The sequence below is a fragment of the Spinacia oleracea genome, chromosome 3 (genome assembly GCF_020520425.1).
Source record: "Spinacia oleracea cultivar Varoflay chromosome 3, BTI_SOV_V1, whole genome shotgun sequence".
NCBI lineage: Eukaryota > Viridiplantae > Streptophyta > Magnoliopsida > Caryophyllales > Amaranthaceae > Spinacia > Spinacia oleracea.
The window spans coordinates 128543717-128561580 of NC_079489.1; the positions used below are offsets into that span (position 1 = coordinate 128543717).

Consider the following 17864-nt stretch of genomic DNA (forward strand, 5'->3'; position numbering starts at 1 on the left):
TCTAAATGCTTCTTCTCTCCAAATTCATGCAGATCTATTGACCCTAACATCAGCGGAAGCCAAACGGAGTGAGCGGCTACTACCGGCTGGAAAGGCTTGGCTCAACATTGGATTTGTTTGAAAATAACCCAAAAGGTCCGCTCTCGGCCATTCCACACGCTGCCCGTGGATTCGCGTAGAACATCACGCCACCATACAAACATGGCTTACTCGTTAGAGTAAGGTCATTCCTATTTACTTACTTGGAACAAGTAAGGAGCCGAGTCGGACAAGGAATTGCAATCCAGCTTGCCCTGAAGCAACGCCCCCACTTCTTTTTTTCCATCGCCTGTCAACCATTCATTCCGGTTAGTGGTATCGATGTCTCCAGCAAGCTTCATGCTTTCTCCAGGAGCGGCTTCGTCCCCCGAGATGGAGTGTGTTTATGAAATTATTTGTTTAATAGGATGATGGTCATAGGGTAAATTAGATGTATTATTTAATTAGATGGTGGGGTTGATAAGTTAGGAAAAATGGCAAGTGTATCTCTTAAATAAATACGCACGGAAAAGACAAGTGTATCCCTTAAATAAATACGAATGGAGTATCAAAATGGATGTCTATTTGTAGATCTTGAATTTGTATGAATGATGGTAAATTTATTTTATTTTTGTGTGAATCAGAAATATAAACAATTTATATATATATATATATATATATATATATATATATATATATATATATATATATATATATATATATATATATATATATATATATATATATATATATATATATATTTTTTATGAATCAGAAATATAAACAAATTCTCGTTGAAAAATAATCGTTACATGAATTTTTTATGTCATGCCACATGGCGGATTTAGATTGGGTGAATTTTTTCACTCCAAATCTAAAAATTCCCCATGGCAAGGGGGTTTTTGATTTTGCACTCCCCAAGTGCAAAATTTTCCCACCCATTAACCCCAAATTTTGGCTTTTCCCCTTATTTCTCCCCAAGTACAAAAAAAATACACACTATTAACAATGCTCTTACTGGGGCAAGTTAAAACAGGCAATGGTCGTGCTATCTGGTTACACTTGAAAAAAGGGATAACTACTCTCTCTTTTTTCCTGAAGGAAACGTTAGGCGAATAATTTTATTAAGTAAATCAAGGTTCACCAAAGTTGCGAATTTGAGTGAAATTGTTTAACCATACAAAGGCTGGCTTATTAGCATTTCATCTTGCTATGAGACGTGCTAACTTATTACATGTCCTTTGTCCGATCGGAATAACAAAATAACAAAATGATCAGGCATAATCCAACCTGATCATGATCTGATATTCGGTATAATCCTACTCGGACCTGACCCGATCATATATTTTAACAGCTCTGGCCCTACTCAATCCCATACATTGAACGAAATAAATTTATAGCCTTCTAATAATTATAAACAATCAGTAGGACAAATCTCAATTAATTATAATATAAATTAGCAATCATAATTAATATTTAAAGCCGTAATTATTCACGGATTATAATATAGATTAGCAATCATAATTAAAATTTGATTGTTACTATTGATGGATGTAATATGATTTTGATTTGAGTTATACGTCATTTTTATCGTTGAATTTGATTGAATATAATTCTTATGATAATTTGTTCATTTGTGCACATATTTTGCATATTCTATTGAGATATGATTTCATTTATTACGCAAATGAATCAAAATATAATATGTGTTCTAAAATCTTTCAATCCATTAGATAGATCCGAAGCTGAAATTAATGTTGCTTCTGCGAATAAATTGCTAAGTGTGAAAATAAGGGAAGCCTCGTCAACCAGGGCTGTTGTTTTCCTCCAATCGGGCTGTCGCTTTTCCTACAAAAGGGCAAACGTAAACGGTCTCGGAGGGGTTCCCGAGAAAACCCTCTCCGACGCTCAAGTCAGGTCTTGTTAGAGAGAGAAAGTAGTTAGAGACTGAGTTTGGGAATAATTGCATACCTGAGTAATGATTAGGCGAGACATATTTATAGTAATGCAGGATGGCATACTTAGTAAATATGGGCAAGTGTAGGGGTGTGAAATCTTGGGCCTGTAGGAGGCTGAGATATGGGCCTCTAAGTTCTGTCTGAGCCCATCAAGAGGTTTGTGCTTGAGGGTATTTTTAATAACTTCCCCTAGAAGGGAATTTTGGTAATTTATGTAAAAGTGGGTCCCGTAAGAAGGGCCCGAACATTAGCCCCACGCCAAATATATAAGACTAGTCGTCTCGAAGCTTGTGTGTTTGGCGGAGTAGAATATAGTAATTGGTTTTGTAACATGTGGCTGGTGTAATTATAATGCCTACTTGTTATACCATGTGGCTGATAATGTCACTCCATAGCTTGATAAAATGGCTGATGATGAATGTTGCTTTGATGTGCATGCAATTGCTAAGCTTAATTCCCAAGTGGGAATCCATGTGGGCCATGTGGCGAATGATTCTTGGAGAATCATTTTGGGTGAGTAGTTTACCACCCATGGCGAGTAGTTTACTATTGGGCCTTGCATTTTGGAGAATCATTTTGGGCGAGTAGTTTACCACCCATGGCGAGTAGTTTACTATTGGGCCTTGCATTTGATGTTGCGGCTATTAGTGCAAATTTGTTTGGCGGTTCTTTAATTATAATAATGCAAGCTTTTCCACCTTTGCATGCCTTGTCCGCCCAATTTGTTGGTATGCATACACTACAAGCCAATTGTACTTGCATAGTCTTGATTTTTGGCGGACAATATGTTGATATTGGCGGATGATGCACGCGCATGCCCAACAACCTCAACCACTTGGGCGTTTATTTTTTATGCGGGGATACATGAGCGAGCCTAGCTCTTGTTTGGGCATTTGATGTACGTTGGGGCTGCTATTCCGCGAACGGGGATGTGAGTCTCACACGGGTAGGCAGGCATAAGGGGCGCTTTGTCTCTCGTGCGTGGCTGTTGATTTGTGCACGGGAGAGTGGTGTTAATGAGCTTCATGTTTGGGCGAACGATAAAACGCCACGCTTGAATAGACTTAGATAATTTTTCTGAGTATGAGATGGGCTTTTGTTCTCCAATATAGGCTAATGAGCCTCATGCTTGGGCGAACTATGAAGCGCCAGGATTGAATAGACTTAGGTAATTTTGCTAAGTATGAGATGGGCTTTTGTTCTCCAAAGGAACTAATGAGCCCAATGCTCGGGCGAACGATGAAGCACCATGCTTGAATAAACTTAGATTATTTTGCTAAGTATGAGGTGGTATTTTGTTCTCCAAAGGAACTAATGAGCCCCACGTTTGGGCGAATGATGAAGCACCATGCTTGAATAGACTTAAATAATTTCGCTAAGTATGAGATGGGCTTTTGTTCTCCAAAGGAACTAATGAGCCTCACGTTTGGGCGAACGATGAAGCGCCATGCTTGAATAGACTTAGATTATTTTTCTAAGTATGAGGTGGGCTTTTGCTCTCCAATAGAGGCTAATGAGCCCCATTCTTGGGCGAACGATGAAGCGCCATGCTTGAAAGACTTAGATTATTTTTCTAAGTATGGGATGATCTCTATCCTCCAGAGAGACTCATGAGCCCCATGCTTGGGCTAATGTTTGTCGCGTCGTGGCGGGAGGTGTGTTGGTCGAGTGATGTACTAGGCGGAGCGGTTGCTCTTCACATCTGATGTGTGAAGGAAGTTTGCCCGAGGAGCTGGTAGCGTTGGGCTTGGCTGTCGATTATTTGCGCTAGGCCAAGTGTTGGGCTGTTGTTCGTCGCCCATGAGATACCATATGGGGTTTTCGTGGCTTCTATTTTTCGCAAGGCTCGTGCATGGCTTTTCATGTGCGCATATGTAGTGCTTGGCTGCTATTCGTCGTTCGTAGTGTGCGCACGAGGCTTCTCTTGGCTAGGCGGTAGTTTGTCACCCTAGGCACGCATATATGGGCGGTTGTGGCTGTCATTTGCCGCACGAGACGAGGGTCACATCTAGGCGTGGCTTTAGTTTCTCGCATCTTGTCTATGGCGAGGGGAGCTGTGCTTGGCTTCCGTTATTCTAGGACTTGAAATTTTTCCTAAGTATGGAAATGTTCTTTGAACGTCCTCGTGCTTGAGATCATGGCTGATGCACACCCGGACGTGGCTGTCGTTTTCCACACATGAGGGCAAGCTTGATCCTTCGGACAAGCTGAGCCCAAGGTTAGGTGATTGTTTTGCGGTCATTCGCGCCCACGGGCTGTCATGACCTTGGCTCTTGATCCGTGTGGGAGAATGCTAGGCGAGCCGTGGCGTGGTGTTGGGCGAATGATGCCCGCCCATGGCTGTTGTTTTGTCGCGTACGTGGGGTGAGATCAACGCGTTTTTCGGGCGAGGTGAGGTCCTACCACTGGGCGTGGCTGTTGCTTTTATTTCCCTTGGGCGCGCGCACACCAAACTCACATGGGGTGGGCTTGGCTGTTGTTTTTGCGCGCGTGGCACGCGGTTTGAGCACGGGTTGCGGGTGCGGCTGTTGCTCGCTGCACGATAGGTGAGGCATTTGACGATAGGCGAGCTCCTTTGCGCTCTAGGGCCCAGTGTAGGGCGGTTGTTTTGCTGCGCGCGGCTAATTGGGCGTGGTTGGCCTTGTTGGCGTGCACACTTGGACTTAGCCCAAAGTTGGGCGTTTGTTTTCGGGCTTTTTTTTTTTCCTCACTCTCTCGTGCCCCATGTAAAATGATGGCTGATGGGTTTTTGTTTTGTTTTGTTTTGTTTGTGTTTTTCGGAAATATTTGTGAGTTGGGCTTGTTTAGTGAGTGTGAGGGCAGGCTAAGGCCAAGGCTAGGTGGCTTCTACTCGCCGCACATGATGGTGCGATGGCTTCTACTCGTTGCACATGATGGTGTCGTGACTTCTACTTTCCGCACATAACTTAGATAATTTTGCTAAGTATGGGAATGGGCTTCTGTTTTACAAAGGAGCTAATGAGCCCCATGCTTGGGCGAACGATGATGCACCATTCTTGAAATTGACTTAGATATTTTTCTAAATATGGGAATGGGCTGTTGTTCTCCAAAGGAGCTAATGAGCCCCATGTTTGGGTGAACGTGATGCACCATTCTTGAAAATGACTTAGATTATTTTGCTAAGTATGGAAATGGGCTGCTGTTCTCAAAAGGAGCTAATGAGCCCCATGCTTGGGTGAACAATGATGCACCATTCTTGAAAATGACTAAGATTATTTTGCTAAGTATGGGAATGGGCTGTTGTTCTCCAAAGGAGCTAATGAGCCCCATGCTTGGGCGAACGATGAAGCACCATTCTGGAAAATGACTTAGATTATTTTGCTAAGTATGGGAATGGGCTTCTGTTCTCCAAAGGGACTAATGAGCCCCATGCTTGGGCGAACGATGATGCGCCATTCTTGAAAATGACTTAGATATTTTTGCTAAGTATGGGAATGGGTTTTTGCTCTCCAAAGGGACTAATGTGCCCCATGCTTGGGCGAACAATGAAGCACCATTCTTGAAAATGACTTAGATTATTTTGCTAAGTATAAGTGTGAGTTCATATGTTTGAACTTGGCTTGTCTTTTCCTTTTGATGCATGCTGAGCTTGCTTGGCCAACGTTTGGCTTCTACTTTACAACATTCTAAAAAGACAAAAAAATTCCTAAGTAATATCCGTCGAGCTCTTTACTATTGCCTTGAAATATTGAAAATTGGTTTACAATGATGGAATGTTATTTAGCCTATGGCGGGCTTACATGTATCTTACCCCCACTTTCATCATTGAAAACTATGGCTGTGAGCTATAAAGCTAAGTACTTTTGAGAAAGGGAGAAATGCTTAGGAGATTGAACATAAAACCTTCTAAGGTTGTCGGCGTTCCATGGACGAGGGAGGGGCTTTCCTTCAGGAGTTTCGAGTCCCTTCCGGCTTGGCTTTCTTGGCCAGTGGCTGGGGGGTACTTGTCCCTCTCTTGAGGCTGTTAACATAGCATCGCCTGCCCACTTGTTGATCCCCAAAGATTTTTCCCACGGTGCCATCTTCCAACTCAAACTGCATGAGAAGTTGGTACACAGAGATTGCGGCTTTTATTTTGTTTAGTAGAGGCCGACCTAAGATGATGTTGTATGGTAAGGAGATATCAACGACAAGAAATTCTACTAGCATTCGCCTTCCTTTATTCTTGGAACCCAGCCTGACGGGTAGCTTGATAGTGCCTTGGGGATGGACGGCTTGACCTCCGAACCCAATGAGTGGTTGGGAGATGGTTTTTAAATCATCTTTGGAATACTTGAGCCCTTCTAGACACTTTAGAGTAATGATGTCGGCGGATGATCCACTATCCACTAACACTCGCCCTACCGTTGAGTTAGCGACTTTCATCTCGATGACCAGGGGATCGTCAAGGGACTCTTGAATTGGGTGGCTAGTATTCCCACCAAAAGTCATCACCGGGGATGTTTGAGAAGTCGATGCCACTTTTAGGACTTGATGTTCAAGTGCCCATAAGCTATCCTTCGCCTTGCTTACAGACTTGCTTGTTGCCAAGCCTCCGGCTATCATTCCAATGTAGTCTCCCGTATCATGACTAGAGGACTCCTTTTCTTTGGCTTTTGTTTTTGGGGGAGGATTATTCCTTAAATAATTATTCAGCTTGCCCTTGTCAGCCAAGTGATCCAGTGCCTTTTTCAGCTCCCTACAGTTCTTTGTGGTGTGCCCGCACTCGTGGTAAAACTCACACCAAAGTGACTTGTCTCGCTTCTCTTCGGGCGTACGGATTGCAGGTGGCTTAGGGAGGATGTCTTTTCCTTTGAGATCAAGGTAAATCTCCCTCCTATTGCGGTTGTACCTCGGATCCTCACCATGGTCATCAACCATAACTGACCTTTTGAAGGAGGGCTGAGTTTGATCGTGGCTGTCGTTTGGTCTTGGCTTTTGTTTTTGCCTTGTTTCACTCTCACCACCCCAATTGATCTTACAAATATATGTGGCTTGAATGTGCATTTGGGTCTTCCCCATTGCTTCTTCGAGGTTAGACACCCCAGACTTGATCAACTCGAATTTGAAGTCATCTGGCTGAAGCCCCGCCAAGAGGGCTGCGAACTTGGTTGTCCTTGAGATTATGTATCTTTAGGACTTCTTCATTGAACCTCTTGATATAGTTGCGAAGAGTCTCCATCTCTCCCTGTCTGACCGCCATCAAGTTAACACTTGTCTTTTGATGTCTTCGACCCGCATCGAATTTGCTGATGAACACCTTTTCAAGCTCGCTGTAGCTCTTGATACTCCCCTTCGGCACGTGCTTGTTGAACCAGATAAGTGCAAGACCCTTCAAGGTGGTGGGAAAGTACCTGCACCAAGTAGCTTCGCATCCAGTCTGAACGTTCATTTGAGCCGCATAGGCGGCCATGTGTTCCTGTGGATCCGTAGTTCCATCGAAAGGCTCGATGGTAGGGATCTTCACTTTGTCTCGGCGAGGGGTGTTCATTATTTCTTGGGAGAAGGGAGTGAGAGCCTCTTGCAATGATGAGGTATGCCTGTGCCTATCAGTTCTTGGTGGAGGGGAGTCCCATCTTTCTCTTGGGGAGGTATGCCTACCTCTACTCTCTGAGAGAGGCGAGTATGTTCGCTCACGGCGTGGAGGGCTCCTTCCTATTCTTGAGGGTGAACGATACCTAGGGCGATGAGATGATGAATGAGCCCCTGGCTGTTGATCGGGGAGTGAAACCCTTGTCCTGGGGGAATGGCCTCTAGCCCGACTAGGGGGTGAGTGACGTCTCCTTGTGGGAGAAGGTGAGTGCCTCATGAGAGATGTCCTTCGGAAGCTGACCTCGATCGGTCCGACTGGCTTTGAAGGAGTGGGGTGGTCTCGTGCGGAGGTTGTAGTCTTGGCACTAGAGGGGGGTAGACCTCGGGTGATCCAATCATTCTTGATGGCTTCTCTGGCTTGTTCGAGGCGCCTCCTGTGCAAGAGGTCTCGAGCATCAAGGTCTCCTCTGTGCAGCTGCCGCTCTTCAATTACTCGGCTGGCATCTTGGCTGACCCTTGATTGGTGAGGGCGAGGTTGTGCCCCACCCCTGTCACCTAGCCTGTCCATCACACTTCGAGGTTGTGTCATGTGGATGGTATGAGATGTTATGCTCACCTTTGAGCTGGTAGGGTGGTTTGGCTGTTTCCTTGAAGGTCCTTCTCCCATTCCTTGGAGGTTGTGGATAGCCTCATTAACTTGAGCAGCCAAATGCTCTAAATCTTTTCGGGTGACCAAGTTCTCATGGTGACCTTCGACATGGGGCTGTTTATTTTCATGGTCCTGATCACCATCGTGATCATCTCCGTTCCTCGGAGTAGGCATCAACACGTAATTGGGATGGGACTCTGATCGATGAGAGGAGGAGTGTTGTCTGGTTCGTCAAGTGTTAACCATGGCTTTTAGTTGACTTCCCCACAGACGGCGCCAACTGTTTCTGCGAAAAAATTGCTAAGTGTGAAAATAAGGGAAGCCTCGTCAACCAGGGCTGTTGTTTTCCTCCAATCGGGCTGTCGCTTTTCCTACAAAAGGGCAAACGTAAACTGTCTCGGGGGGGGTTCCCGAGAAACCCTCTCCGACGCTCAAGTCGGGTCTTGTTAGAGAGAGAAAATAGTTAGAGAGTGAGTTTGGGAATAATTGCATACCTGAGTAATGATTAGGTGAGACATATTTATAGTAATGCAGGATGGTATACTTAATAAATATGGGCAAGTGTAGGGGTGTGAAATCTTGGGCCTGTAGGAGGCTGAGATATGGGCCCCTAAGTTTTGGTCTGAGCCCATCAAGAGGTTTGTGCTTGAGGGTATTTTTAGTAACTTCCCCTAGAAGGGCATTTTGGTAATTTATGTAAAAGTGGGTCCCGTAAGGAGGGCCCGAACAAAGGGTATTACTTTGTATGATATGAAGTATGACTTGGCCGACTCGTTTGACAGGTCTAATGTCTTTTGTTCGGTAAAAAGTACAATATTCATTTAAATTTACACTAATACACAGGAATAGTTTAGGTTAGAGCAAGAGGTTGCGGGTTTATGAAGTAAAATAAATGAAGAATTTGGATGAGGCCGGTTTTATCTTATCCCGATTTGGTTGTCAGTTTTCCGACACCGTGACCGTGTACTAGGTTGAACTCGTTAAGATTGTATGTATGGAAAAACATTAAGATTTAGAATGATTCGCTTTTAAGAGAAAAAGAAAGTAACAGTAACAGTAACAGTAACAGTAACCACCCCCCTTTTCGCCATTTGAAGTTAACTGTCGAACCCAATCTACCAGATGGCAGTTGGAAGTTGCAGAGGACGGTGAACTGTATTTCCAGACAAGAAGATAATGCAATCACTCTGAAATGTTCAGTCTGAACATGGGATTCTGAGAAGATGAGGTTCTATCTCCTTTTGGTTGCGGGTCTTCCGACACCGACTAGTCTACCCAGATTAAATATGATCGATCATTCAAGATTCAAGATTCAAGATAGAATTTATTGAAAGTGACAATACCTGCGCCGTATTTTGCCGTGTTCTATCTCTATTCTCTGCACATTCAACTTACATCCATTTATCGCAACTTCTCTTTACTCAATTTTATCAAACCCACCGTCTAGATGTACTACCCCTCCGTATAACTATTCTATTTTGTGCCTAAATTTGTCAAAACTAACTACTCCGTACCTAATAAAATTGAGTTCTTGCCAGAAATTACCTTCTTAAAAAAAAATGTTATAATTAACTAGCTACCTTAAAAATAAAAAATTGTTATAATCATCGGCTAGATTATGAACGTAAGATTTGTTTTGGGAAATTCCCGCTAGTACACTTGTACTGTTGGTCTTGTGCGCACAAGGTGTACAATAAATTTATTGTACACCAAGATAACTTTAACCGTTTTTTTTGTAACTTTAACCTAGTTTTGATTAACTTTTATATTAGTAAAAAAAATTTGATAGATAAATATTTTAAAGGGTTAAATGATTAATTTTATACATTATTAGTTATTTTAAAGAAATAAGTTTTACTAAAATGAAAAAATTTATCACTGAAAAATAGATAACTTTTACCTATATATGCTTAACTTTTAAGCATTTTAAGTTAACTTTTATTCCGATGTATGATATTTATTGTACTCCATTGTAAATAAGTGGCTTTTGCCAACGATACACTCAATATAAATTGACTTGCCAATAGTACACTTATAATGTTATTACGATAAACTTTTCCATAAGGTAGTTTATATACGGTTAACCATTGGTTAAAAATAATATAAAAAAACAAACAAAGAATAACAGTTTGATTTGAACGCAAAAACCTAAAAACAGTGTCTCCCTCTTTTTCATGTCATCTAAAAACCTAAACACAACTTTGAAAAGCCCTTATCAAAGGCCATTTTTTTGGGTTTCTTGAGGTAGAAAACTGAAATTTCTTGACACTCTTCTTGCAACGAGCACTCGAGTAGTGCGTTCGAATGAAATTGAACTCAAATTTTCTGGCTTTGTCAAAACATTCCAACTTCTCCAATAAATCCACTTCTCTTATTGCAACCCAGCCACCAGAACTTATTAACAATGAAATTAATTTCCTTCCATGTATTTGGGGATTTATAAAACAAATAAAATATAGTTATCCGGATTCAATATATAACTGACTTTATTAAAGCGAGTCTTTAAGCTTGAGATAACAAATTGGAGTTCCAAACATTTAATTTCTCCGTCGATTGGTTTTAAAAATGTGTTCTTATAGATAGGGCTCACAGTCGCACAGGTTAACCCCATTCTTTAAAGAAGAATAGGAGCAAAAAATAGAATCGATAAAACATTTTTAATTTTTTTTAATTTTTAACCCAATTAACCACAGTTAAATATTTAATGGAATATAAGTCATGGAAATATGAAAGTCAGTACCTTAAGTGTACCATTGGCAATATAATTTTAAATAAGTGTATCATTGACAAAAGCCAATAGTACAAGTGTACTAATGTGAATTTCCCATTTGTTTTTAATTACCCCTTTCTCGTGAAATACACATGGTAAAGTCAATCCTGAAACAAAATTTTTATTTTACGTTCATAATGTAGCCAGATGTAGTCTATTATTACTACGTACAACATAAATATTTCATAAGATATTGTAGTTAATTATATCTTTTTATAAAGTAATTTCTCACAAAAAAAAAATCACAATCCTTAACAAATTTGTCTAGTTATTTTATCGTTTCTTTCTCACTAACATCGCCTTCACTAATATTATTTATCTTCCCTACAATCAACTAATTAACCCAATTCCGTCAATAAAAACACTTCATTAAAATGTTAAACCCACTTGCACATTAAAATATAACTATCCGTCTAGCTACTACCCAATCTATACTATATATTAAAAGACGTTTATGAAAAAGTATATGTAACACGTGGCGCTCTGCTTATGGGTAATTTGCTCCATGTAATCTTCATATACATTAAAAAAAATCAAATATAGTTTGCTAAAGGTTTGAACCCTTAACCTAGAGTTTAAACAATAAAGTCTTTTACCACTAATCTATTACATGTTTCATGTTATTATTGGAAAAAACACATATAACTAAAAGCGAATGTTATTAATGTAGTAACCCGGGGCATCGCCCGGGCCCAAAAACTAGTTACTATATTAAATTACGCGTAAAAACAAGTGTTGTGTGACGATTAGGGCTGTAAATGAGACGATACGTTCGCGACCAAGCTCGGACAAAACTCGTTTATTAAATAATGAACGAGCTTGAAGAAAAATCCTAGGCTCGATAAATAAACGAGTCAAGCTCAAACAACATCACGTTCGGCTCGTAAATGTTCATGAGCACTCGCTTATAACTCGTTAATAAGCTCGTTGATTAATCGTTCTAGCTCGAAAATAATTTTATTATGGAATAAAATATAAGTTTTTTTTTTTGAAAAAATGACCCTTAATGTCAACAAAATAAATAAAAAGAAGTGAATCAATCATGCAATATAATATTCCATAGAACATTTCATTCATATTCATATATTTTGTTAAGTTTTTCCTTCATCATATTAGTTTGCATCAATTTGACGATTTGATTGATTGATTCACAACTCTCACAATGTGAAATTCCGGCCTTCCTTGTTTCCAAATTCATTCCTTTATTATTGCTCCGATCTCTTTAAATCTCAATGGCTAGTATAAATGCCCTACAAAGTCATTAAGTTGTCATCGTCAAGCGACCCAAGGATTCAACTAAAGCATGCTCTATAAAGATAAAAATATCAAGTTAAGTTTTCAAAGATAGTTTGTTAAGCTAGGATAAAGCTCGTTTAGCTCGAACACGAGCTCAAACTCGAGCTCGAGAAAGTCGGATGCTTAATGAATTAAACAAAGTTCGAATAACAAATTGTAAATTTCGGTCAAGTTCAAGCAATGCTCGAACACTCAAAATCCTTAATTATCAGGCTTAGATCGAACAAGGTAAAAGTCGGATGTTTAACGAATTGAACAAAGCTCGAACAACAAATTAAAAATCTCGGTTAAGCTCGAGCAAAGCTCGAACAGTCAAAATCCTTATCAGGCTTAGCTCGAACAAGGTAAAAGTCGGATGCTTAATTAATTGAACAAAGCTCGAACAACAAATTGCAAATCTCGGTCAAGCTCGAACAAAGCTCGAACAGTGAAAATCCTTATCAGGCTTAGCTCGAACATGGTAAAACTCTGATCGGCTCGCCTCGTTTGCAGTCCTAGTAATAATTTAACGTATATAATTATAAATCGGTACAAAAAATATTTTAATGTTAAATATGGTATAGGACGGTGCATGCCTATATGGTGAATGTTCTACAAATCAATAGTAGCCCCCATATTTGACAAATCAATTGAGAATTCATATTGTAAAATTGTAGTAAATAGTCAAATTTGTCATACTATAATAGTAACTAAGTTTTCCTATAAATACTTACATTCGGGTTGTAAGTTTCACCGAGCAACTCAATACGAATATGTATCTGAGTTTTGCTTATTATCTGTTAGTAAGGCACTCAGTTTCTTTCTATTACCTCACAACATTTAAAAAATTGTAAATATTAAATTTGTGTATTCATGTCACTCATAATATTCACGTAGGCTTTGATGATTTCAAGTTACTTTTGATAGAGTAATCTTTTGATATATAGGTGTTCCGGTGTTGTAAAGATGGAAACAATGGGCTTCGAATGAAGGCCCTTTGGTATGTGTTGAAGATCTTGCTTGTTTGAATGAGTGGAGTCCGAATTCACCTGCACAAGAGCAAAGTCACTAGCCTCGGGGGTGTTTCCGAGGAAAGCCCCTCCGATGCCTAAGTAAGAATGATGCTCGGATTCTAGAGAGAAGTTCTCTAGAAGAGTAGTCTTGAGGCGGTAAATTGGACGTACCTTGAGGTGTGAGCCTTGGCGGCCTATTTATAGTGTTTGCATAATAAATGCCCATAGGTCATTTATTACTATTGGGCCTTGGGCCTTAATGGATGGCTGAATAGCCACTGGTGGGTTCGATGTTGTTGTTTAGAGCCATTGGGCTTTGGACTTAGTGGCCCAATTGAGAGTCAATTGGGAGCCCAAACAACATGCCCCCCAGACCCGGTCCATTTAGAATTAAATGGGTGGGTTTCCAGCTGTCAGAAGTCCGAAAGTTCCCTCTCTTTTTTTGAAAAGGGATGATTTGCATTGATGACAAGTGTTGGGAATTGTACTGTGTCATGGAGATCGTGGGTTTGAGGAAGTTGATGCGCCCTTTCTCTTTTCTATAAATACTGGGTGCTTTGCTCCTTTTGAACTTTTTACTCCTTATTTCAAACCCATTCTCTCTCTAAATTCCGGCGATCGCAGTGCAATTTGCTTCTTCAGATCTACGAAATTCGGCCAACTTTAGACTTCGGGAACTTGTGTTGTTCGCTTTATCGGCGAATTCCGCTTCGGAAAAAGGTAATTTGTTTCTGAGTTCTCCTTTTTTCTTCGTTCTTCCTTCTACCCCTCAATCTAAACCCTAGATCGAGATTTCGCGACCATGGCAAAGAATAGGGGCAAAAGCAAGTTCGTTGTTGGCTCTTCGAGTGAGAGAGAGAACGTGCCTTCGGGGAGGTTACCGAAATCTTCGAGGGGTCGACCTTCGGAGAGGCCGTTGGAGAAGAGTTCGATTGGTTGGGATGCTTCCGAAGATGAACGCGCAACCTCTGGTGAGAGAGCTGGCTTTTCGGGTGCTCGTCGTCGTTACTCCGAGTTTCCAGTTCATTGGACGGAAGCTGATCCGAAGGGCAAGTATGCCTCAATTTTGCATGAGACCACGCAGATCGACGGTCCGTTGGAGAAATCGGTCAGCGGTGACTGGTTGGTGGAAGCGAAGTTAGGGAATTATCATCGGAAGGCCGAGGAGCTATACGGAATTCAGCATGCCTTGGGGTATTGGTGCGAGCTTCCTGAGCAAGAGCGTCCTCGGGTGACTCATCCACCGAGGGGGTTCATTTCCGTGTATACTCACCATTTGGAGAATGGTCTCCGCTTTCCTCTGGATCCGTTCGTATCCGAGCTTTTGGTGTCGTACAACATTAGTTTGGCCCAGCTCACACCCAAATCTATGAGGCACATAATCGGATTTAGATGGGTGTGTGACTTCGTCAATTTCCCCTGCTCTGTCGCTGTCTTTCGGGATCTTCACGATCTGGTTCTCAACCATGCTTCCAAGGGTGATGGGTATGGTTGGTGGACCATTGTCAACAAGAAGTCCCGAAAAAGGGGGGATCCGAACTACATCACGGCGTACCCCTACCTTAGCTCTGACCACAATTGGAAAACGGAGTGGTTGCTTGTCCGTGTGCCGACGGATCCGAAGCATCCCAACTTTTATCGTCCTCCGAAGTGGTTCGTGGCTCCTGATCCTGATATGAGGGGTGTGGCAGCTCCAGATCGGAACCATCGCCACTATGTGGACCTCCTCCAGTGGTTCTTGGCTCAAGAGGATAACCATCGACTGCCGTCTAGCTGGCTTCCGAATCTCAATTACATTTTGAGGGAGGACATTCTTGCTGTTGCCGGTCTCAGCAGGATCTTTGACAGGGGTAGGTGTCTTTCGGCTGAGACCGTTTTTCAGTGAGTTTGTCCTCTTTCCTGCTTCGTTTTGCTGACATGTTTTGTGCTTTGTTTTTGCAGAGTACGGCTTTAGCCGCATTGATCCTAAGAAGTTGGGCATTTCTTTGGATTTGAAGACTATTCACGACCCGGCTCCCGAGTACAAGTTCGGAAAAGATAACCCTCGTAATCCTCGTCTGAAGGATTACGTGTTGTCTCCTTCAGGGGTTGCTCGGATATCCGAAGTTCGAGCTGATCCGTGGGATTCCGCCTCCTCTGTTGAAGCTGTTCCTGTGAAGGTTGTGCTTCCTGAGTTGAAGAAAACTTCGGACCCGGTGAGTGTTCATTTATAGACCCTAAAGAGATTTTCTGTTTTGTCTTTTTCTTTTCGGTTGGCCGTCGGCTAACGTCTTGGTCCTGGACCATCTTTTTAGTGAAGGAAATAATGCCCTTGGTCCAAGTATGCATTCTATGTTAAGTCTAATAAATGCGGTTCAGTATTAATTAACAAGTTAATAATTCAGTGAGATCAAGTGAGCTGAATGCCTAGCTAGAGGCCGCTTCAGTTCAAGTGGAATTAATGATATTAATCCACAGCTTACTCTTGACTGAACCCGTAGGGTCACACAAATAGTACGTAAACGGATCAAGTATTTAATGGCATTAAATACTCCATCTATGAATATTCGGAACCGACGGATCTTGGTTTCAGTGGGAGCTAAGATCGTCACAGGCAAGAAATGAATACTCCGGAAACGATGATATTACCGGAAACGGAAATATGGATCGTATCGGAAATATGAATATTATCCAAGTCGTAGATGTTGCCGGAAACGGAAACATGGTACGTATCGGAAAATATTATTGGAAATGGAAATATTACCAGAATCGGAAATATTGCCGGAAACGGAAATATTGTCAGAATCGGAAATATTGCCGGAATCGGAAAATAATTCCGGAAACGGAAATATTAAATATTTGTTCGAAACGGAAATTAATTCCGGAATCGGAAATATTAAATATTGTTCGTATCGGAAATAGATTCCGGAAATGGAAATTTAATCGGAAGCGTATCGTACGAATTAGCATCGGACGAGGCTTGCCGGACGAAGGCCCAGCACGAAGCCGGGGCCATCGCCCAGCAAGCATGCGCGCCACAAGCCCAGCCAAGGCAGCGCCCAGGCCTACCGCAAGGCAGGCCCAGCGCGCGCCAAGGGCCACGGCTGCGTGGGCCGTGCTGCGCGGGCTGCTGCTCGCACGCGCATGGGCAGCCCTTGTGGCTGCCGTGTGTGTGTGAGTTTGTGCTCATGCGTGATTCCTGAATCTACAAGAGTCAGTGTATGATTAAATTTCTATTCCTAATTGGATAAATTAATTAAATAGAATTCATGTAGGATTCTAATTCCAATTAATTCGCATCCTACTAGGATTACGATTCCTTTTCCATAACTCTATAAATAAAGGCCTAGGGGTCATAATTTATACACAAGTTTCAAAGTATTCAAAAGTGAGTTTTTTGAGAGAAAATTAAAACACACATCTTGCTCAAAAGTGCCGAAATTTTCTAGTACCTTAAAGGGCGATTCTAGTTGGTCAATCTTAAGGCGGATCCGGACGTGCTGTGGACTATCTACGGAGGGACGACACTTGGAGTCCTAAAAGACTTGTTCTTGTTCGGTTCGGGCGCAGCTAGGGAGGGCACGCAACAAAGAGTATGCATCTAAATTATGCTATATGATTATGTGTAAATAATATGTTTCCTGGGTTAATGGTTGTTTCCGCATGATCCATGTAAATGTCATATGTATCATAACCTAACAGTGGTATCACGAGCCCCTTATTATTTTCATAATCTAAATTGCATGAACATGGTTAAATATTACAAATTTGCAAGAATTAAAAGGGGTGATTAATTTTCGTAATTGTTAATTAATTGCAAATTGCGTTTATTTAATTATATGTACGCAGTTTTTCGGCAGTTTCTTCATTACTCATCCGAATTGAGTGATTTTGTGTCAATTCCGCATGTAAAAGGCATTCTAAAATTTTGACAAAAATAGTATTTTTCTGCCGAACCCAGAATTCTCAAATTCGAAGCCTAACTATGACTTTTCGAAGGTTTTAGTTTTTCGAATGCAAAATTTCGTAAATTTAAGATGTTAAATTAAATATTTGCAATTCTTGTTGATAAATCTTGAATTTTTGATTGACCTACTGCATATGTTTAACAAGTTTGAATGCCTAGTCTTGTTAATTATGCAATCTAATTTGTAATTATGATTAATTTGTTGAAAATTAGAATAATTTAGAATTAATTTGATTTTCATAATTAATTGTAATTTAATTAGAAACCTATGATTAAAAACCACCATAAAAATTGTAAATTTACGATAAATTTTAAATTTTTATGACCTAGACTTGAATCCATATCAATCGGAAATCAATTGGATAATAAATTTTCGATTTTTCGCCCTAAAATTATGAAATTAATAATATTTATTAATTTGTCATTAATTTTAAATATAAATTTTAAATTTTTATGCGATTCGTTCAAATAACTTGCACGCACGAAGCAATGGACGCTTCGTGTTACCCTTAAGGGGTGTTGTATAATGCGGGCATGCGACGACGAGCAAGGGAGCTCGTCGCCCGTGCGGCACGAATGCAATGAGCAAGGGCGTAGTGCACGAGCACAAGGCAGCAGCCCTGCCTTGTGTCGTGTGCCACGAGCAATGAACGAATGGGCGTGGGCGAAGGGCGAGCCAAGGCAGTCGCGTGTGGGCAGCAAG

At 41.3% G+C, this 17864-nt stretch overlaps 2 protein-coding genes across 2 annotated transcripts; one reads left to right on the top strand and one right to left on the bottom strand.

Moving 5' to 3' along the window:
* Positions 1-5885: 5885 nt before the first annotated feature.
* On the bottom strand, positions 5886-6998 carry LOC110794159 (uncharacterized). The gene has a single exon (XM_021999102.2). The coding sequence runs from the start codon at positions 6996-6998 to the stop codon at positions 5886-5888; it is 1113 nt and encodes a 370-aa protein (XP_021854794.2).
* Positions 6999-14443: 7445 nt separating this feature from the next.
* LOC130470511 (uncharacterized) lies at positions 14444-15460 on the top strand. The gene is made up of 2 exons (XM_056840774.1): positions 14444-15065; positions 15157-15460. Exons 1-2 carry the CDS (start codon positions 14585-14587, stop codon positions 15426-15428), a joined length of 753 nt encoding a protein of 250 aa, XP_056696752.1. The 5' UTR covers positions 14444-14584; the 3' UTR covers positions 15429-15460.
* Positions 15461-17864: the final 2404 nt, after the last annotated feature.